Source organism: Rhododendron vialii, chromosome 12a (assembly GCF_030253575.1).
Source record: "Rhododendron vialii isolate Sample 1 chromosome 12a, ASM3025357v1".
Taxonomy (NCBI): domain Eukaryota; kingdom Viridiplantae; phylum Streptophyta; class Magnoliopsida; order Ericales; family Ericaceae; genus Rhododendron; species Rhododendron vialii.
In genome coordinates, this window is record NC_080568.1 from 6,557,914 (window position 1) to 6,580,952 (window position 23,039).

At 36.2% G+C, this 23,039-nt stretch overlaps 1 protein-coding gene across 2 annotated transcripts in view; it reads left to right on the plus strand.

Moving 5' to 3' along the window:
• LOC131310308 (ankyrin repeat-containing protein At2g01680-like) overlaps nt 1-2,598 on the plus strand; it is a 79,939-nt gene extending 77,341 nt beyond the window's left edge. Inside the window, exon 2 of one of the 2 annotated variants that reach the window (XM_058337259.1) lies at nt 1,598-2,598. In XM_058337259.1, the coding sequence (XP_058193242.1) occupies nt 1,750-2,475 (726 nt within the window). In that variant the 5' untranslated portion in view covers nt 1,598-1,749 and the 3' untranslated portion in view covers nt 2,476-2,598. The remainder of the gene's footprint in view (nt 1-1,597) is intronic. The other variant, XM_058337258.1, reaches the window with a different exon arrangement.
• Nucleotides 2,599-23,039: the final 20,441 nt, after the last annotated feature.

The following is a 23,039-nucleotide window of genomic DNA, read 5'->3' on the forward strand; positions in this document are numbered from 1 at the left end:
ATTCAATTTTTTTTGAATAAAAACAAAAAAATTGACTTAAATTTATTTTTCAACATTCCTAGTCAGGAATCAGTGCATGGGCCAAGTGTAGGAAAATGAATGGAATGATAGGGCACTATTTTTTGTAACCACTTAGGCTGTTAAGTTAGGTTTATTGTAACCTAGTTGAGTGATTTGTTATGTCTATGTATTAGGTTATGACATGGTAAATTTAGAACTGAGTTTATATAATATTCTGACTTTTGGACATGATTATTTATCATATTGTGACTTTTTGATCAATATCATGTAGTGACTTTTGGATATGGTTCTATATGCATTTTCAATACTATGCAGAAAAATAAGACATCTTAGTATTTGTCCACAAGTTGAACATGTAGACAATATCAATGGTTATGATGCCTCATGGCTGATCATGAAAATGTTGAATTCGATGGCAACTTTTTGTAAAAAATTATAACCAAATTTCTTCTCAAGTGCCTCCTTATCAATGGAGAATGGAAGAATGAGTGAGTAACCCTATTCAGCTAAATAAGTCAACTGGCTTATTTTTTTGTCCTTATTCAAATTTTTTTTCGTATTTGTTAGTTTTTCGTCATTTTTTTAGGAATTATTGCATCGTTATAATAAGAGGAATCTAAAAAGTAAAAAATTACGATCGAAACTTAATTTTTTTGAATAAAGACAAAAATAAGCCAATAAGCCAATTTTTTCGTCTTTATTCAAAAAAAATTGGATTTCAATCATAATTTTTTACTTTTTTGATTTCTCTCGTCGTGACGATGCGATAACCCCAAAAAAATTGACGAAAACTAACAAATACGAAAAAAGTTTCAATAAGGATAAAACAATAAGCCAGTTGGCTTATTTAGCCGAACGAGTCTATTTCAACCCCAAAAAATGGGGCCATATGATTTTGTTGTTTAAAGGACTAACGGCGGACTAACGGAAGTTAATAATTGGACCAAATTGAAACAAAATGAAAAGTACAGAGTGTAAATCGAGCCAATTACAACTACAGGGACCAAATTGACACAAATACTTAACTACAGGGACTATTTCAGTTTTTTTCCCAAAAATATAAGTTAATGCAAGCCGCTCAAAGTTATCAGAATGTGCGGGACTCCCCTTTTCTGATCGAATTGTAACGATGCAAGATGCTCAAAGCGATCAGAATGTGATTTTAAAGGTATCAGCGAGAAACCAGCAAAAAAAATGATTGGGAAGAGCTTGATCCGAACAGTTTTTTATTGAACGGTTCAGTAAAAAACTGCTCGTATCAAGTCCTTCCCAATCATTTTTTTTGCTGATTTCTAGTAAGTACCCTTAAAATCACGTTCTGCACACTTTGAGCGGCTCGGATCGTCGTAATTCGATCAGAAAAGGGGAGTACCACACCGTAAGGCCGTAAGAGATCCCTTATAGGATCCGGACTGTGTGTATATATATATGTGAATAACAAATTCTGTACTGTTCGTTTAAGGAAATTAAGCAAACAAATTGCATATCGTATATGTAACACTCTTTGAATCATGTCAAAATGAGTTTCCAAAAAACCAGATTTGAAACTTACTTTTTCGAAAAGACCCCGATCGAGTTCCACTTGGTAAAAACTTATTTTAGGTTGCCTGGGGCTAAAATGCTTTCGGCTTGACAGCTACAAGAAGAAAAATATTTTCAGAGAACAATGGCCTCATAACTTAAAATGTGAATTTACTTTGAAGATTTGCGATCTCTCACATTTAATATATGTTTCAGATTATCGACTATGTTCTCATGAACACGGAAGTTGATGTAAATGCAGTTAATGCAAGCAAACAAACAGCGATGGACATTCTGCTTCTTGGAAAAGAAAAAGGAACGCGACTAAAAGGGTTAGACGGACGCATTCAAGGCTTACTTGAAATCTGGGATGCTAAAACAGCACGTGAGGCTGATATCCTCAATCCTACGGAAATAGCAGAGAAAAGGAATGGAATTATAATTGCCGCTGTACTAATGGCAACCCTAGCCTTTCAAGCAGGGTTGGCCCCTCCGGGAGGTGTTTGGCAAGACGATTCAGATGAACACAAAAGTGGAAAAGCCGTGATGGGTTCTAACCACCCGATCCTGTACTCTTTCTTCCTCTGTTATAACATACTCGGCTTTATCTCATCTCTAGGCACACTCGTTTTGATGATGACCGACTTACCCTTCAAGCCAGGAAGATATACGTGGTGGACGTTTATGACTATGAGCACAACAATCACATCCATTGCAATTACGTATTCAATTTCTCTTGTGGTGGTCTCACCGCCACTGAAACGGGAGCCGATAACAAAGATTGTCCTTGCGCCAGCAGCTTCTGTTATACTCTTGTTGTTATTGATAGCAATAATTGCAGGCAACATAAAGAGAGTAAAGAGGGCCGTGGTAAACAGACGTAGGCTTGCTCGTTACAGTGGATTTTATTTTAGCGAGGATGATGAGCCATGAGCAATTTAATAATCATTCTGGTGTTTAATTTAGAATTGTTGTCTTTATTAAATGTTAAGGTTTGCAAGTTATTGTAATAAAATTGGATTGTTATTTGTGAGTAATACTTCTCGTCTTTTCCTCCTATCTTTTTATTTTATTTTTATTTTTTTAAAATCCAAAAAAACGCCTCAAAGGCTTTTATTGAAATCCAAAACATCCCAAAGGCTGAGCAAGAACCAAATTTGGTGCCCTAGGTTCGGGTTATCCATAAGTATCTAGGTTGGATAGAGACCTCAACATTCGGGTTATCCATAAGTACCGGGTACACATCCATTGAGTATAGAAAAACAAACCCTTGAAGGGCAACGTGCAGTCGGCGTAGGGACAACCAAACGTCACCATACCAGAACATAACCTGTCAAAACAAACAGGCAAGCAAAACTTAAAACAATAAAGTAAACCGAAAATACGCCTCTTCGCTGGAGAGCCACCAATCAATCACCGCCAAGAATTGCAACCTTTAAATCTCAATGACAGACTTTGGAGTTTTCCGACGACGGCACAAGGCACAAATTAGTATATGCGAGAGGAGGAGCGTGGAGGCTTTGGATTAATAGGCAGAGGACTGGCAGGTGGCGAGAGGCGTTCCATGGCGGCGGTGGAGTGGTTGACTACTAAAGGAAGACCGGGCAAGTGGCAGGGCGGTATGAGTTGTTAGGGTAGGGTGAGCCGGCAATGGCGCAGCAGTTGAAGAGTTGCGGCGGGGCGGAGAGATGGCGGGTACGGCTACATCTCGGGATCTGGGTAAGGTGATGAAGGCGGCGGATCTAGGATAGGTGATGATGGTCGCGGATCTAGGGTAGGTTGTACTAGCAGCGGCGTGTTGATAAGTGCCAAAATACACATATTTTGACCTTTCAAACTACATTTGTTAGTCATTTATTTTTGTTAATTGATTTTTATTTTGTTCTTTTGTTGTTTATAGGTTGTTCGAGCCTATTGTCTTAGACTTTGGATAAAAAGAAGATTATAAAGAAATTTGGGCTTAAAATGCAAAATGATCCAAAATCGTTGGTTCATTTATTATTTCTTGAAGTTCAAGGCCTTTGTGTGATTAAGATTTTCAATTCCTATATATACACTTTACCCAATTGACTTTAGGTGGTTCTGACACCTGCCGTGGAAAAGGAAAAGAAAAGGACGGGGGCTGCCGAGCCGAGTTTTGTTTTGAATTTCTTTCTCCTTTCAAATTTTAGTAGAAGCTTTATTCAATTACTCGCATTTCGGTAACTCAATTTAATTTCTGTTCTTTATAAAAGTTATTCGTTTATATTTCATTAGTTGATATTTATTGTTTATTTTTCTCTTGCGTAATAAAAAATGCTTGATGATTTCCTAGTCGTAAATTAATGGGTTGCCTCAAACGTAGGGCGGAGACCGACGTAGCACAATATCCGGTAAGTCCGGAATTGAATCCACAAAGACGGTGATGGGTGTTGACTAAAAATTTGGGTTGTTACTTATTTAAACGGGCTCTTAGGTAGCCACCCATTGTAGTTTGATGCTGAGATTAACTAAACTTATGAAATAATTGAACTTTTTAGATAATTAAAAGAAGGTATGGCCGTAGGGTTTGTAGCACTCGTAACCAGTTCGGATCAACCTGCTCCATTTGGTGTTCTTAAAAATGTTTAATTTTGGATTGAAAATATACCCCGTAAGATGCGAAACCTTAGGGTCGCCATATACCCATGCGCAGCGAAAAATGGGTTTTGGACCCCTATTCTCCCGTTCACATGGGCTCCGACAATGCCCGGATTCGTCCACGGAAAATATTTTTCAATCTAAAATCGCTTTTTTCATCATTTGAAAATAGGAGTAATGCTCGAATTAGTTACGAGTGCTACGAACCTTACGACCATACCTTCTTTTAATTATATGAAAAGTTTAATTATTTCGTAAGTTTAGTTAATCTCAACATCAAACTACAATGGATGACTACCTAAGAGCCCGTTTAAATAAGTAATAACCCGAATTTTTAGTCAGCACACATCACCGTCTTTGTGGATTCTACTCCGGACTTACCGGATATTGTGCTACGTCGGTCTCCGCCCTATGCTTGGGGCAACCCATTAATTAAGGACTAGAAAATCGTCAAGTATTTTTGACGCCGTTGCCGGGGACAGTATCGTGTGTTAAGAATTCGGATAGTTATTTATTTTATTTTATTTTTTTTAGTTCTTTGTTTAATTTTGTGTCATAATAGGTAGAGGAAGGCAATCCTCCATCGTAGAAAAGCAATCTCCTCTAGCCTGTTTTTTTAATTGTTGAAAAGAAAAAAAAATGGCCGATTTTGCAAGGTGGTATGGAGGTTATACAAGACAATTTGATTGTGCAGTTTCACTTCCTATATTTTATGGTTTGGCCTCAGAAAATCCTTTTTTGCATATTCATGACCTTGATAAAGCTTTTGCTAGCGATGAAGTGGCTCTTTTACATATATTCCCAACATCTTTGCGTGATAGTGTTCTAGATTGGTTTAATTTTTTGAGTCTAAGATTGATATGGAATGAGATTGTAATACAGTTTTTCAAAACTTTCAATCTCTCATATGAGACTCATATGCTTTTACAAGACTATCACATTTCTCTCAACAAGATGATGAGTCTTTGTCACAGTATTGGGAGCGATTTAAATCTTCTGTATTCTCTTGGTCGAGTTGTAATTTTGAGCTTGGCAGTCTTCTGGTTATCTTTTGCCGTAGTTTAAATCCTAAGCCATGCCAGGTAGATTTTAGGTCCACTGACGAATTCCTAGATAAAAACGCTGAAGAGGCTTGGGATTACCTAGATGAATTAACCCAAAAGCTCCCAACGTTGTATAGCTCACTGGCACGAATTCATGACTACTTCATTTCATCAATATTCAATTTATCCTAACGTTGTATAGCTTAATTGATAACATCAATTTTGAGTTCCAGAGTTATTTAAGGGAATAATTGGCCAGGTTGGTAGACTGAATAATTGATATCTTGTCTTATAATTAATAACTGGTGATTACACTAATAATATAACACATGTATTTTGCTAACGTATCTTTCTTTATCTTGTGATTAAGAGATAAATCGTTGTTTATTTGAAATGGCGATTCACGTGGTAGCGTGATGGTATATATCCATCTGATATTGTCGGTACGTACATTATTATATGATGACATCTCGTGATAATTGGATTTAGGCCAGATTTGATCGAATATTTATAAGGTTGTTGGGTAGTTTTAAGGTTGTTGGGCGGAGGAGTATAAATCACACACTAAGGTCCCGTTCAATTGCCAGGAAAGTACATGAAATGATAGAAAAATCAACTTTTTCATAATTATTATAGTGTTCAGTAGGCAAGAAAATAGTGGAAAATTTGTTTTTAAGTTTTCCTGCAAGATTTACTTTTTTACAAAAGTAATCCGGCCAAAAGCATAGGATTTTGTGTCACGGGAAAAGTTTTCTCTATTGTGGAGCCAAAATAATTGGCGGGTAAGAATAAAAGTGAATGACGCTAATACCAAAAAATACGAATTAGGTTCTTAGAAAGACACTTTGAGATTTACGTGAGCAACAACAATTTTGACTACTATGGTGTTTTCTGAGATAATTGTTTTGGAAAAAGATTGGTAGTTTATTTTTTTTGGAAGTATTTATTTATCTTGTCATTGGTCTTCAATTTTGTTTTGTACTAACTAATTGTCAGTGAGTTTTTGCATCGGCAACTAATCAAGCACGGTTGTTTAATATTTATTTATTTAGTTATCATCTACTTATTTTTTAAACTTCATTTGTATGATTGATTATGAGAGAATGTCAATTTAAATGGGGGATTTGCATGACCATTCAGAATATAGCAAATTGAATATGAAATTGCAAGTCGATTTTTTTATTTCATGTTAAGGCTTTGCATTAGATAAAATACATTTTCCGTATGTGTTAATTTTTTAAATATGATAGCCTATTATTTAGCTCTCAAAGTTACTTTAATTTAAAATTAGCCTTGAGAATAAAAATAAAGAAGTTTCTCATAAGTGTCTTTTCCCGACAAATGAACCACTAAACTTTAGTTTTCCTACAAAAAAAAAATTGTCAAATGAACACTCACAGGAAAATAGATTTCTTTTTCCTTTTTTTCACTTTACTTAATTTTTCCTGAGAATAACTTTCCGGTACAACATTCCTGGCACTGAGCGGAGCCTAATGGATTACTGGTATATGAAACTCACTAGAGGAAAAACAAATTTCTATTTCCAATTGTCATCAATAAAATGTCCCGTAAGACACATGTAATTCAAATTTTGGATTGAAGTCCAAGTATCCGTTGTAAGACACAACCTTTGATGCTTAACTATTTGTTTCAATGTCATTTTCTTCTCCCCATAAATAAGCATGCAGTTCTTGGCCATCACAAGCCTACCAGAAGGCTTCCATATTGGTTGAACAACTTCAATATATAAGCTGTTTGAATCCTTCACCCTCAACAAATGAAAATGGCAATTCATCAATTATTATCATCTTCGCTAGTGCTCTTTTATATGCGTCAGCACTGAAGGTCATAGGCACAAGGTTTGCACTTGTTTCGCCATTGTGTTCCTTTTTTTGAAAACTAAGTTGTTTTTGCCTACTACCCGTGAATTTCTTGCTAATGGGATAATTCAAACACTGAAACTTTAGATGATGAGTAAGTGATTTTGTACCATTGAGCTTCGAATGACATGCATAATTCTTCCGACACCATTTGCATGCAGCCCTAGGTTTCGAATGACCTTCTGGAGTAATAAAGTAAAAATGTTTCTAACAGGAAGCCCTCTTGTTACTAATACTACCAACAATCTTTTTCGACTCAACCTTATTTTCAATTTCAGGCACTTGATCATCGTTTAATTCAGCATTTTAAGGAATATCAAACTCAGCAACATCATTCATAACATCATCATCATCATCATCAATATCATCCATCTAAAACAAATTAAAATTAAAATGAACATAATCACACTCTAATTTTCAGGCAGTAATCTGATGAAATTGTATATGAACTTATAAACTGTGTTCTCATGCTCCAAACTCTAAAGTTCATGCACTAATCTTATTTTCAGTCCATCACGTCATGCTCATACGAAAAGTATATTGCAAATACTAATAAACTAGGATTTTGAGATTGAATACCTCAAGCTCATAGTCAAGCTCATGGTCAGACATTTTGTTGGCGTCGTCGAGGTTGAAATTCCACGTGAGCCTAAAGCTTGGGCTCAGCCAATGCCAGTGTGCCCTCACACCTTTGAAAAATCTCTCTCAATAGCTGCAGACAGAAAACGAAAAATCAGGTGATTCGTAGCTCCACGGAACTTAGCCCAGTATTATCTAAAAATCAAAAAGGAAAATCTGTTGGTTCGAGATCAGGAAAAAAAGGGTTTTAGTCTGCTGGTTCGAGATCAGGAAAAAATAAAAAATCTGCTGGTTCGAGCTCAAGAAAAAATCTGCTGATTTTTCCTGCTGGTTCGAGATCTGAAAAAAATCTGCTGTATCCAAAAATGGTTCTTTACAATTTACATAATACTAAAATCAGGAGAAAAAAAAAAGGTATGAGAGATCGGATAAAAAAATAAAAAAGAAACAGTGTAAAATCAGGAAAATAAAAGAAGAAACGTTTGAGATCGGATCAAAATTGGTCTCACCGTTTTTTAGTTCGGTTTTTCTGTATGAGTTTTCTAGAAATGTTATAAAAAAAAAAAAAGAAGACGGTTTTGAGAGAGAGAAAAAAAATCACTTCTTGTTTACATATTTCACTCCCGTAAATGATCTCCCGATTTTCAGTTTTGGTCTTCTGTATCAGTTTTCTAGAAATGTTCCAAGGAGAAGGGGTTTTGAGAAAACAAAATTTAACTTCTTGTTTTCATACTTTTCACCCTCGAATCTCGCACACCAACATCGTTTCTTCTTTTTCTTTTTTCTTTTTTTTCTGATTTTAAACCGTTACATAGAGAGAGAGAGAGAGAGAGAGAGAGAGAGAGAACAGATCTGAGGGCGGCGGCAAAATAGAGAGTGAAATCTGCTTACCGAAGTGGTGGCGGATGGAGATCGATTGCAGTGCCGATGTTGATAATCGAGGATGGTGGACAATGCGGCGTACGTGATGGGGGCGGCGGAGGCGGGGACGGCGCTGGTGGAGGACGGCGGTGCAGATCGTGGAGGTTTAACGTTAGAGAGAAGGGAGAGAATTGAGGGAGTGAGGGGAAATGGAGTGGCTTCGTGAGTGGTCTGATTTTGGAGGAGTGGAAGGAGTATGACAGATAGAGTAGGGTTTGGGACGAGTGGACGGTCAAGATTAAAACACTAAATAGATTGACGGTCAAGATTAAAATGATTTAATAATTATATATAATATATATTATTCGGTCGGTTCGGTCCAATATAGGTTCGGTCAGTTCGGTCCGCAGTCAGTTCGGTTCAGTTCGGTGCGTATAAATTTTCAGAAAACGTCCACCCTGAACCCCCAAAAAATGGCCCTGGACCGACCGAAGACCGAACCGAATGTTCGATTTTTTCGGTCTTTTTCGGTCCGGTCGGGTTCGTAACACCCCTAATCTCAATGTTTCCTCTCATAGCTGCAACATGAAGAGGGTTTACACCGTCTTGATCACGAGCTAGGCACATCTCTGGTCTCACCTGTATTAATGTTTTCACAATCTCAATGTGTCCATTAGCCGATGCCAAGTGAAGGAGCGATCGTTGTTGCGAAATTAAAAGATACCAATATACAACTGTGTGTTATGGCTACTTTTTGTCTTTTCTTAGTAGTTTCAAAATTATAATCATGCTTTTTTTATTTTTTCTTACCCTCGTCCGAGAAGTTGAGATGAATCCAACTGTGAATGTTTCTAGGTCCAAAAAGTGAAGAATGAACACGCTATTAAAGCAAAATAAACTATTTAAGAAGTACCGTATTTGATTTTGAATTATTATACTTCAAAAGTATTGAGGCCTTACTAAAGTCTTGATTGTGGCCCTAACGTAACTCGTATCTTCGATCCGCAACAGCAAGATGTAGTATGGTGTTGCTAACATTATCTGTGGCATTGACAAACTCCTTACCTTTAAAATATTTCTCCAACAACATCGAAAGGAACTACTGCTGATTATATTTGACGCACAAGTGTAAGATAGTCTCTCTTTCTCCTTTGTCCACCCTATAAGCTCGAGCTGCATGGGGGTTGGCTTGAAACAACTCATCCAAAACATCGACCTTTCCTCTCATAGCTGCAACATGAAGAGGGTTTGCAATGCCGAGCAAAAAAAAAAAAAAAACGAGGGTTTGCATCATCTTGATCACGAGCTAGACACATCTCTGCTCTCACCACTGTTAATGCTTTCACAATCTCGATGTGTCCGTTAACCGATGCCAAGTGAAGTAGCGATCGTTGTTGCAAATCTAGAGCATCGGCAAGCTCTAGGCTACTACTCAATAGTTCTTGGGAAAGCTCTTGTTGCCCGCGTGATGCAGCCACATGTAGAGGTTGTATGTAAAGTTTCTTCAAGTGTTTTACCTTGCAACTTTGAAATTTTCGGGTTCTTTGTATGTCACTTGCAATATTTTTTTTGATGAAATGGTGTTGATTCAACAAGATATTGTGAAGTTGTGTGAAACCGATGATAGTGAATTGCATGATATGACACTTGGTATGCGTGAGAAGTTTGATAAGTATTGGGGAGATTTTGATAAGATTAATCAAATGTTGATGTTTGCGGTTGTTCTTGACCCTCGATGCAAAATTGGGTTTTTTGAATATTGCTTTCGAAATACTTTGGAATATGATAAGACGGTGGTTGGTGAGTTGACGGATAATATAACAAATGGAATTACCCGTTTATTTGAATGGTATGTGAAGAATAATGCAAACTCGAATGTGCGTAGCCAAAAGGTTGGGGGATCATCGGACAAAGGAGATTTGGATGGAGTTGAAATGGAGATTGGTAGTCATAAATCTTTGAAATCTCAATTTAAGATGCACATACAAAAGGAAACTAACATGGCATGCAAATCTGAATTGGAAAAGTATCTTACGGAAGCAAGTGAGGATGATAGTGACAAATTTGATGTATTGCGTTGGTGGAAGTTAAACTCCTCTAAGTATCCAATTGTTTCTCAAATGGCACGAGATGTGCTAGTTATCCCTATGTCCACGGTTGCCTCCGAATCCGCTTTTAGCACGGGCGGAAGTGTGATTGATCCTTATCGAAGTTCTCTCTCTCCGAAGACCGTGGAAGCTCTTATTTATACGCAACAATGTATAAGGAAACCAACTAAAATCAATATAAAAGAACAACTTGATGAGTTTGAGCAATTAGATTCGGGTACTACTCTTTTTAGTTCTTGATTTCTTTATGTTATGTGGTTCTTAAATAACTTTTACGTTAAATGTCTTAGTTGTTTGTTTTTGTTTGTTTTTTTCTTCTTATGTTTGTAGTTGTCTTGGACTCAATTGATAACGATTAAGGAGTTGGTGGCAACCGTTGCATGCTGCAATTGTTTTTTCATGGTTGAGGTAAATCCTAATCACATACACATCTTTTTTGTTTGTTTTAATTTTTTTTTACTACTTTTCGTTTTTCTTAGTGTTTACTGTTTTTTATGTTCAAAATGACGGCTAGATTGTTGGCAACTTGGCGTATTTTGAAGTATGGTGGTGCAGTTTTCAAGCTGGGGATGGTTCTATATTCTGCTAGTTCTGCAATTTGCTGGTTGACTTGTTCTGCATTTGGTAGCATTTTGTGACGAAAATGACTGGGATTTCATGGGATTTTGTTGACATTAGTGTTTTGAATTTGGTAGATTTTAACTTGAACTTGGAAGTATGGTGGTGTTGTTTTCTGACTGACACTTTAACTGTATTATGCTAGATTGTTGGTATTTTGTGTTTTTGTGATGGCTGCTTCTGTTTTTTGAAATTTGGGATGGCTGCTTCTGATGTTGCCATGACACTTGGGGTTGCAAAAACTCATATAACAGTGGTGCTAAGGATCGCAGAGTTAGGATTCTGGGTGTAATTTTACATTTTTGATGCAAGTATGCTACTGCTATTGTATTGCGAAAGTTAAGTGGTTGGTTTCAAACTTTCAATACGTCTTTTTCTTTCAAATTCTGGGTGTGATGAGTTGTGAACAAAAAAATTGACTGATTGGGATCCAAAAAAAACAAAGAGATTGGGCCAATAGGCCACTAACATGAGGCTTTTATTTTTTTGTGATAGATTGGGCCATGTGGGCCAAAACTCTTCTTTTGCCATTTTAAAAAAAATAGGTGACATTGGCCCACAAACAAAAAAATAGCTTTATCAAAAAATCAGGAGCAATGGGCTTATTTTTGGCCCACTATCAATTTCTTTTTTAATTGGCCCATTTTGAATTTTTTATCTTTGGCCCAACTAGGCCCAATTCGGGCAGCCCGAATTCCCCGACCGGACCGAATTCACCCCGAACCAAATTGGACCGATTGTATTTTTGGTCGGGATCGGTCCTGACAATTTTTTCCCCGAACCCGATCGGTCTTCAATACCGGTGGACCGAACCGACCGACCCCGAACCGATTACACCCCTAATTGAGATTGTGAAAGCATTAATACAGGTGAGACCAGAGATGTGCCTAGCTCGTGATCGAGACAGTGCAAACCCACTTCATGTAGCAGCTATGAGAGGAAAGGACGAGGTCCTGGATGCTTTGTTTAAAGCCAACCCTCATGCAGCTCGAGCTAGAGTGGAGAGTGGAGAAAGAGAGACTATCTTACGCCTATGCGTCAAATATAACCAGCTACAATTTTTACAAATATTGTTAGTGAAATACTTTAACAGGCCCTACTTTAAAGGTGAGAAGTTTGTCAATGCCAAAGATAATGCTAGCAACACTATACTAGACATTGCTATTGCAGGTCAAAGATCCGAGGTATGCTCAGACCACAATCAAGGCTTTAGTTTGGCTTTAATACTTTTGATGTATGATAAGTCGAGGCCAAATTGATTTGGTACTACTTACTTAAATAGTTTCAATTGTTTTTGATAACCTTATGTCTGGGCAGCCTGTGTACATCTTAACTAATTTTGGGACCCTAAAATTAACGACTTATTTTGCCTAATAGCATGTGTTTCATTTTCACTTTTCAGACCTAAAACATTCGTAGTTGGATTCCATCTCAACTCGCTCAACAAGAGCAATCAGGAATTTTTTTTAAAAAATGAAGTTAATTAAAATCAACTCGGAAATGGCAGGAAGTAGCCAGAATAACTAAATTGTTTTTTGGTTCATTCTTACTTTTGGATATTCTTTTGAAGTTGTTTAGTCAAAAAATATAATTTGTTCATTTTCTCTCGCTAATATGTAAATTCTGTCCGGATGTGCCAGAAAAGGGGAGGTTTACCGCCAGTCTTGTGAGCCCTCTTCGGGCATTTTTTTGGATAATCCAAAGGGAAAATGACAGCCAAGGATGTATTTTGATAATTAATACCCGTCAAGAACATTTTCAGCTTTAACAAATGTTTTCAGCATGTCCTTGGCGGGTATTAATTATCAAAACATGTCATGGGCCATCATTTTCCCTAATCCATCCAAACTGTGCATCTTGTAGGACCTGTAAAATAATGCATCTATGCAAAAATTAGTTTGTCCGGACATCGATAGGTATGTCAAAAGTTGAGTTTTTAGACTAAAAAATGAACAATTGTGGAGAGTTTAACTTTAAAAACAGTTGATAGATCCAAGTTGTCCATCTTTTCATTTAAAACTCAATTTTAATTTGACATACCTATCAATGTCTGAACAAGCTGATTTTTTTTTTTTTTGCATAGATACATTATTTTACATGCCCTACAAAAATACGCGGTTTGGATTATCCAAAAAAATACGCGAAAAAGGCCCACAGGGATTTTTGGCCAAAAACCCTCCTCTGTCCAGCTCATCCGGAATTTAATCTCATCTTATTATGATACTAATATTTTAACCAAAAAAAAAAAAAGAATAGAACAAACAAAGGTAAGACTCCTACACAAAACTAACAAAAACAAAAAAGACAAAAGAAGAAAAAGCCAAAAGCCAAAGGCCAAAAGTTCTGTATAAGCCAACCATAACTAGTAGTGAAACAGCTGAAACGACCATAAACAATGAATGATAATTAAGTTGAGAACCGAGATTCCAGATTCTTGAAGTGCTAGTGGATATTCCTCTACTCAGAGATCAATGTTTTGCATGTTTCGTATCTTAATCTCTCTCGCAAACACATCCATGAATGTTACAGACCAAGAATTCGACATGGGTTTTTTTGGCTTGAATAGATTTGCCAATACTTTTGACACTCAACTCTTGATTTGGACAGCTCAGATTAAAAATTAAAAAGTCATACTCTCTCAGTCTCTCTCTTCCCCCTTCTCTCTCACGTACACCCCCCCCCCCCCCCCCCCGCCCCCCCCCCCATTTCCTTCACGCAGAAAGCTCCCACCGTCGATGAGCAACTAGTGCTGAGTTGATGACCTTGTGGTCGTTCTCCCCTCTCTCAACCGTTCTCTCTCCCTATTCCACTTGCGAAAACACAGACGCCATGGTAAAAAATTTGGGGCTTCTCGGAGTCGCTGGAGTTGGGTTGTTGAATCTGTAGTTCATCATCATCATCATCTTCTTCAGGACCGATTGTTGCCAATGGGAGAACCAGTGCCGGAGATCCCAATTCAAAAAAAATAAATCAAGGGAACAATAAAAAAAACTAGCACATAAAATTGCACTACAATCCAAACAGGAGATCCTAATTCACAATGACCCAAAAAAGAATGCACAGGCCGTTCAAAGCACTGAGAGCAACAATCACGTAATTGCGCTTATCCAAAAAAAAAAATCACGTAATTGGAATAGAATAAGGCCAAATAAAGGCCAAGAATCACTTTAAAACCGGATTTGGAAGGAAGAATCGTTTTTTTTTTTGCTTTCAAATTTTTTTATCGGCCATTGTATCCTTCAATTTGAAACAAGAAATCACCAAGAATTCAAAACAAGAAATCTAGAGCACTCAGGCGGATTCCATTCGTCGTAGGATGGTCGGAGGCCAGAAGGTCAGCCAGCGGCGGATTTAAGAAGGGACGAGTGGGGGCACGTGCCCCACTGCTGCAAAATTCTGGATTTTTTTTTTAAATTTTGACTTTAAAAATAGTTGCTCCTAAGTCCTACGTACCTTTTTGTCCTCTTTCCAATTTCTACCGACCCACGTCTCTTTCTCTCTCTTTCCAAAACCGACCGAAATCGCCAGCAAGAGCGGAGAACCAAAGAGGCAGAGATACTATAAAACAAAGCAAAAAACTGATGAATTCTGTGATTCTCAAAAACAAGATGAGAGTTCTCCTCTTATGTAGGTTGATGAATATGTTGGTTTTTGCTAGTATTGTCGTATCATTTTGTTATAGTTTTTTTTTTTTTAAAGGTGGTGTTTCTGTTATGCCCCCAAAGATCTTCATTTCTGGCTGCGCCACTCAGGTCAGCACTAGTTGCTTGTTGATGGTGGGAGTTTTGTGCGTGAAGGAAATAGCGTAGAGAGAGAGAGAGAGACAGAGACAGAGAGATAGAGAGAGGAAAACACATGAGAGAGAAGAGGAAAGTGAGAGTGCGGCTTTTTAATTTTTAATATGAGCCGTTCAAATAAGGGTTGGGATTTAGTGTCAAAAGTATTCGTAAATCTATTGTCTCTGGAACTGGCCTGAACATATATTTATAAACTTATCCTTAACATACATTGTGGATCATGATAGAAAAAGAAATGCTACAGTCATAATGAGAAGTGTTATAAATGTGGCAACTTTTATAAGAAAATAAAATCCCATTGTATTTTTAGCAAGAAAGTCAAATTATAACTTGTTTACAAGCCTTAATGAGTAAAAAAATATTACTTAATTAATTATTTATACTCTTATTGGTCTATCTAGAACTGCAAATAAATCTTACTATTATTTGACTTATTCATGTTGCAAAATATTTGTACATTCATGTTTTGACTCTGGAAAGTTTTATTTATGCCCTTCCCTTTGAAAGAAAGAAGAAAAAAACATTGAAAAGAGTACTACACTCTTATTAATGCTAAAATGATAGGGGTACTTTTGAAATCACAATGTCCTTTTGTGGTAATCATTATGCTCTTTTAATAAATTGGGATCGACCCCAAAAGCACTAGATAAATAAATTGGGACAAAGAGAATAAAATCGGGGTTTATACATATAAAGGTTTATTCGTATTCAAGGTTGTATGTGAAATTCTTGTGACACACACACACACGAGCGTATACATTAAGTTTAGGTTCGGGTCATTTATTAAACGAGCATAGGATTGAGGCTCATGTTTGGTTTGTTTAGTACCTGAATCAAACTCGAACGAGTCTGAATAGAATTTGACTGAGCCTTTACCAAATTGAGCCTCAAATAGTTCACGAACAGCTCACAGCCTTACTTTTTTCGTAGTAATTAGTTGTCTTGGATTTGTATATACATATCATGTATGTAACTCTCACTCATCTTATAATTCCACAGAAGTGCTTGTTTAAGGAAATTAAGCAAACAACTTGCAAGTTTTTTTTATCAGGAAAAAAGATTCCCTTATCGTTAATAACTAGAGTTTGACTGTGCCTAAAGGTACGACGCAACCGTTTTGAATACAACTAAAATGAATTACAAAATTATTGATCACCCCCACCAACGAAACTGATTTATACGAGAATATATTTTCTTAAATTAGGATCAAACAGATTTTTTTCTTACACTTAATTTGTTTAGTTCACTAAAGAAACACACACACCAAAAAAATTGAAATTGATCAACCAATAAACAAAAATATTTCTTACCCTTTTATTTAGTTTACGATCTGCCTTGCACTAATTTTATACATGAAATTTTATTATTTTCTATCCTTCCATAACAAATGAGATCGTTGGAATAGGAAAAGTTAGAGAAGATTTTGCCTTGCTTCGGAGGGAGAGAGTGCTAAGGTTTCAAAAATTACTTCTCTTTCTTATTTCAAAATTCGGCTCTTTTATTTTTTGCAATGAAATTTTATTACTTTCTATCTTTCCATAACAAAAGAGAGTTGGAATAGGAAATGTTAGAAAAAGTGCTAAGATTTCAAAAATTACTTCTCTTTCTTATTTCAAAATCCGGCTCTTTTTTTTTTTTTTTTGCAATGAAATTTTATTGCTTTTTATATTTTCATAACAAAAGAGAGTTGGAATAGGAAAGGTTAGAAAAGATTGAAAATAAGATTTTTCAGTCCTAGGACTCTTCTCAGCCATAGGATTTATGAGGGATAAGTTTGGGCCGTTAGATTTATGTACATAGGATTCAAATACTGTGCTATTTTATTTTATAGATCGACTAGCGCATACCCGTGCCTGAAGGCACGGCTCAAAGAATGCGGCATGGGAATTGGCTTTTAGTGTCGTTACTCTTCAGCAAAATCGTGCCCATGGACACACACCCATATAACTTGACCCCAACACAAATCGATTTTTAATTAGTGGGGACCGCTTCGACTAATCTAAAATTCAACAGCTCCATCGAGAGTCAGTCACACTCACACTTGAAGTGAAATTAACTACAAATAATGTCATCTTAGCCTAAACGTAATGTGATTGCACGTTCAACAAATCGTATACAATAGTAATTACAAAACCAGACACAACACCAGTGAGAGACCCATCTTCGTCCTCTAACCTATTAAAACACAATCAACTGTAATAAATTTCAAACCCCAATTTATCATGACTTACATTCGAATCCTCCTTTAGATTCTCACCCGTTCTAAGCCACTTCAACCCATTCGTATCTCTTTCCACTTCTTACCATAATCAAATCCTCTATTCTCATCTCCCTCTAGCAATAGCAGGAGGACCTCACATCTTGCAATATTTCTGCATGAAAACAGAAACCCATTGCATGTGATCCTTATGCACCTGCCCACCTCCGTAGCTCTCTCATGCAGTTTCTCCCATCTGCAACACCAACCCCTGCTTCATAACCTAATAAAAAGAAATTAACAAAACTAAGAATATTATCAAAATAAATATTTTATTTGTCCTACCGCATATTAATTTGACGCAACATCAAAAAAGCAACAAAGACACAATCTTCAATTAGAATTGGAATTCCCATAAGAAACTGGAATAGAGATCATGTTGGTAATGAATCTAATGAGACAAAAAAATTATGTTTACCATAGTATTAGTTTCAAGCAATGAGTTTCACTCCATCCACAACTCGTCACTTCATAGATTAAGCTAAGCCATGCAAATTTGAGCCAGTATGTACATAGATGCCTATGAAAAGGTGTTTTGGCACTTTTGGCGTACTATGGCGTGGCAATGGAAAACACAGCTGGCAAAGCATTTTTGGTCATTATATTCCAACTAAATGTATAAAATATGAAGGCAAGCAAATTCAAAACAAAAAGGTTCTAAACGGTATCATACCACCAAAAGCTAATCCTTATTAGACCACCAAAACCTCAGCCATATGATTTCTCTTACACCAAAAAAAACCATTTGTAAAATAAATTCATGTATGATATTAAAACTTCGAAGTCCTGACTGAATGTAAATGTAATACAATAAGGAACATCTCTACCTAATTAACTTACCGTAATACAATGGAGTCTTCGGTCAAACTACAAAATTAATGCTGAAAGCCATGTACGGAAATATAGAATCGCAAGACCAAAACAATTCAGTCTTAATGTACACTCCAATTACTTTGTATTTAAAAGAGTTCCAAAATCTTTAGCAAGATGTGGGCACAAAACAAATTAAATTTCGAATTAATACGAACTATGCCTTCAAACTGAGTCGTCTCAATACCTACATTAGGAAGCATTTCTCTGACAAATCCTCTAAAGTTGGATTGCCAAATCTGTTTATTTCATCAAAGCCGTGATCAATAAAATAACCCTCCGACTGCAGTACACTAATTAACTCATGGCCTTTCATATGGCACCATTATACAGGGCCTTGCTATGAAAAAACATAATGTTTAATTAGTTGGCGACAAAGCGAAACTATATCAATAAAATGCAGTGCACTATAATAGTGATTACATAACATAAACATAAAAATATCTCACATACCTTGTTCAAAGATAAGTTTTCGGTATATACATCTGGATTGGGTTTCAGTGGTAATGGTTGTTGAAGACAAATGCTAATGAAAAAATTGGAGTTACAATTGGAGATCTCTTGGAGTTGCAATAGGCAGTTCCTAAACGTGATTTGAAGGGGATAAAATCCTACGGAGGATTTGTGGATGCTTTTCCGAAGGCCAACTCTTCATTTTCAAAAAAGGGGGGGGGGGGGGGGGGGGGTTCGGTGGTGGGGAACCGGCAGGTTTTTTAAAAATACTAAGGAGTACATTTTACAAAACCAGTGGAACCAAAGATGTCTTATTTCTAAGTTCATTTAGTATCTAACTTATATTCAACAATGTCCGCCCCACAACTTACCAAACGAAAGAAATATTAGAGGAAGCAGAATAAAATGATAAGAAATATTGGCATATGAAAATTCTTTTCATCTTTCATTCCCAATGAGAGGTTCCAGGAGACACAAAGCATTCAGTTGTAGCTTTACTTCAACTCCGTTCTTTTTAGAACCTTGTATACCAAAACAAACATAAATTTAGTGATTCATCACAGTGAGAGTTCACAAACATAAATCAAAAAATAAAGTGGGATTGCACCTGGAGAGGTAATATGTATTTAGAACAAAAACACGTTGTTTGTTTGACTTCAGAAATTTCAAATTGATTCTCACCTAATTGCCCACTGATAGTTGTCTAATGCTTTCATTGAATATTCGGCATAATTTCACACATTTTTAAGGCACAAATAGATCTTGTTGCTCTAAATATCCTACTTTAAAGATGAATCATCTAATTTCTAATTTGGATTTGAGAGGCTTCGTTCCAATCATAGTCCGATTTTAGATGTTTGACTTGCCCTTTTCAGTACCTAGTCCGGCTACTTTTTTCCATGATTTTAACGAACACTTTTTTATGCCCACAAAAAAAAGAGGTTTCATTTTTAGCACAGATATCACAGCAAATTCCATATACTTTTAGCCCCCACCCCGAAATTAATTATTAGTCTACTTGAATTACCTGTTTGGTTGGTTAAAATTGGGATACACATCCATTCCGCCTCCTGTGACCTCGCCGGACCCTTTAAACCCTTTACTCTCTCTCATTTCTATTTTGAAAAAAAAGAAGGGAGAAAGTAGCTGATTGGAATTACCACAGAGGGAAAAAATCATATTCATTAGATCAGCCTCCCCTCCCTTTTTTGAACAACATCACTAAGTTTTGCAAAACACTCTTATTATGAGAAATTCATCAAAGATGCCTTTTATATTAAAAATCACATGCGAGTACACTTATCAAGTCTCCAATAAAATAACCAAACAAACTAACCCTTTGTTAAGGTTAATCTTAACAAAGATAAAATTACGGAAGAAGACCACCGGCTATACTCCAATTAAAATTGCAAAAGATAAAATTAGAAAGGAAATAGAGCTAATACTACCTAATCAAGAACTTAAATGTTTAGACAGCCAAAATGAGTTCTTCACCAAGGCTTTTTTATCACACATAGCGATCACGTCTTTTTATCAAAGATGTGTTTTTTTTTTTTTTTGTCGACATTCAAAAAATGAAAAAGCAGATTTAGAATAAATAAAAAATCTCACCAAACTAACCGTCTACCTTCAATATAGTAAAAATTCATAAGCATGCGAATGGATAAATGTAAACAAAAACTTTAAGTGTACCTCAATTTTCCTATAAACTTGTTAGGTAAACCTGTTGCAAAACAAACTCAAACATCATAAATTAATTTAGAAATAATCCTTACGTAATCGAGTTTTGATGCGATTAAAAAAAAAGACCTGAACAGAAAGACCCAAACGGGAGCACCGGAAGAATAGAACTTTGTTGCCATCGACGTTGTTGGATGAACTCATATTCATGTTGCAAAAATGTGAACAAAAAACCCTAACTGAAGAGGTAAAGTACCTCTCAATTTTTGAACCACGGTTTAGAGAGAGAGAGAGAGAAGGTTTCAAATTTTGAACCAAAAGGAGAAGGGAACAAAATTAGGTTTTGGAAAAGGAAATAAAATTAAATCAAAATCATATCTCAGTACTGATTCATCTAATTCTATATCAGGGAAACATTTAAGACTAAAAAAGGAATATAGAATGGAGGGCAGAGATTTATGCAGAAGAAGGGGATAAATCTAGAGCGTTGGTTGTCTATTGGATTCAAACACAGCTCTGTTTTATTATATAGATAATGATACACAAAAAAAAACCCTGTAATAATACACAATGAAGCATAATACAAAAATGACAAGATCAACCAAATGGGAGCGTCATACAATGAAACCAAGCTCTGCCTATCACTAAGGATCGCCTCACGGTTTTTTTTAAAAACAAGAAAAACAGAAAAACCTTGTTAGCAAAGAACCAACAGGACACCTAATGGGCCATAACCCCACCCCTAAAATACCAAAGCCCAAACATCTAAAGGGCCAAAAGCCCAAAACAAAACAAAAACTATAATCCTACAGCCACCACAGCCCACCCAGACAACCACCACAGCCAACCCACCGCACCCACCACCACAGCAACTGCCACACTAAGTTTGACTTGGTAAAAACTTATTTTTGGTTGCCTGGGCTAAAATACTTTCGGCCTGACAGCTACAAGAATAAAATTATTTTCAGAAAGTAGTGGCCAGATAACTTAAAATTTTATTTCGAAGATTTGTGATATCTCGCATTTAATGAATGTTTCAGATTATCAATTATGTTCTCAACCACACGGAAATTAATGTAAATGCAACAAATGCAAGCAAGCAAACAACGTTGGACAATGCTGCGAAATTTGGAGAGGAAAAAAGTCAAATTATAGTTGCTGCAGTACTATTGGCAACCCTAGCCTTCCAAACAGGGGTGACCCCTCCAGGCGGTGTTTGGCAAGACGATTTAGATGGACACAAAAGCGGAAAAGTCGTGATGGCTTCTACTCACCCATTGTTGTACATGTTATTCCTCTGGTTTAACACATCCGGCTTTATCTCATCCTTATGTACACTCGTTTTGGTCATGATGACTGGGCCTTCGAGCCAGGAAACTATTGGCTGACGCCTGCCGCTAAGATCTCAACAATCACATCCATTGCAACAGCGTATTTCATTTCTATTTTCATGGTCTCACCGCTACATGTACAGAAACATGACCGGAGAGCAGTGAGTCGCTTTGGTTACATTGACGGTATTATTGTCCTTGCGTATGCGGCTTATTTCACTCTGCTGTTACTTGTGGCAGCAGCAATTACGGGCCGGTACATAAGAAGATCGTCATGACGTTGGATAAAGGAGCTGGCAGCTGGTTTTTTATTTTTATGTTCTTATTGTGCGGATTCTCATTAGCAATTTAATAATCATTAACTCTGGCCGGTGTGTTTAATTTAATACTATAAAATTGTTGTCTTCTTTATGTAAATGTATATGGTTTGCAAGTTGCAAGTTAAGTAATTATAAAATTGGATTGATATGTGTAGGGGTGGGCATCGTGTCGTGTCAAGTCGTGTTCGTGTCGTGTCGTGTATTTTCGAGTTTCGTGTCTTTTCGAGTTCATTTCAAAATATCTATTAACATAAACATGTCAAAAATCTTGACACTAACTCGACCTGTTTAAAATCGTGTCATGTTCGGGTTAACACTGTTAAGACCCTTTTATTTTTCAGTATAAAATTATATAGTTGTCAATCTTGTGCGTGAATAACTTATTTAATCCAATAACATTAATGAAGAGATTTTTAATACCATCATAATCACATAAATCATAAAACCAACCAAATTATAAAATTGAAAAATACCTCAAGTCAACAAGAAATAGGTCTCGTCGTTCAAAAAAAACAAGAAATAGGTCTCAAAATTAAATAGTGTTCTACAATTTTCAGCTAAAATGATAAAAAAGACATCAACAACTATAGATAATAGAATAAGTCTGAATACAAATTTTAACCAAAAAACTAGGCCTAAAGAATACAAAAATAATTTCAATAAACACAATTTAGGACACCAGCCTAAATGATGTTATTTAATTTTGGAATTTTTTAGCAGAGAAAATAAAATGATTAGGAAATTAGATATTTAGCTAGGTTGTTTTGATTTTGAAAAAAAAATATCTATAATGAGTTTATAATAACATGCATGACTTGTATTTTTATAATTCATTGATTTTTTTTCTATAAAGTTAATATATGATATATATTAATTAGGAAATTCACAAGAATCACAGCTAATCGTGTCGTGTCGTGTTTGAGTTGTGTTGATTCGAGTTAACGTGCCAACCCGGAAAATTAACAGTTATCCGTGTCTTTATCGAGTTATGCAAGTCAAATCCGTGTTTGACCCATTTAATTTTCGTGTTGGCGGGTTGTGTCATATTCATGTTCGTGTCAAAAAGTGGTTGACCCAAACC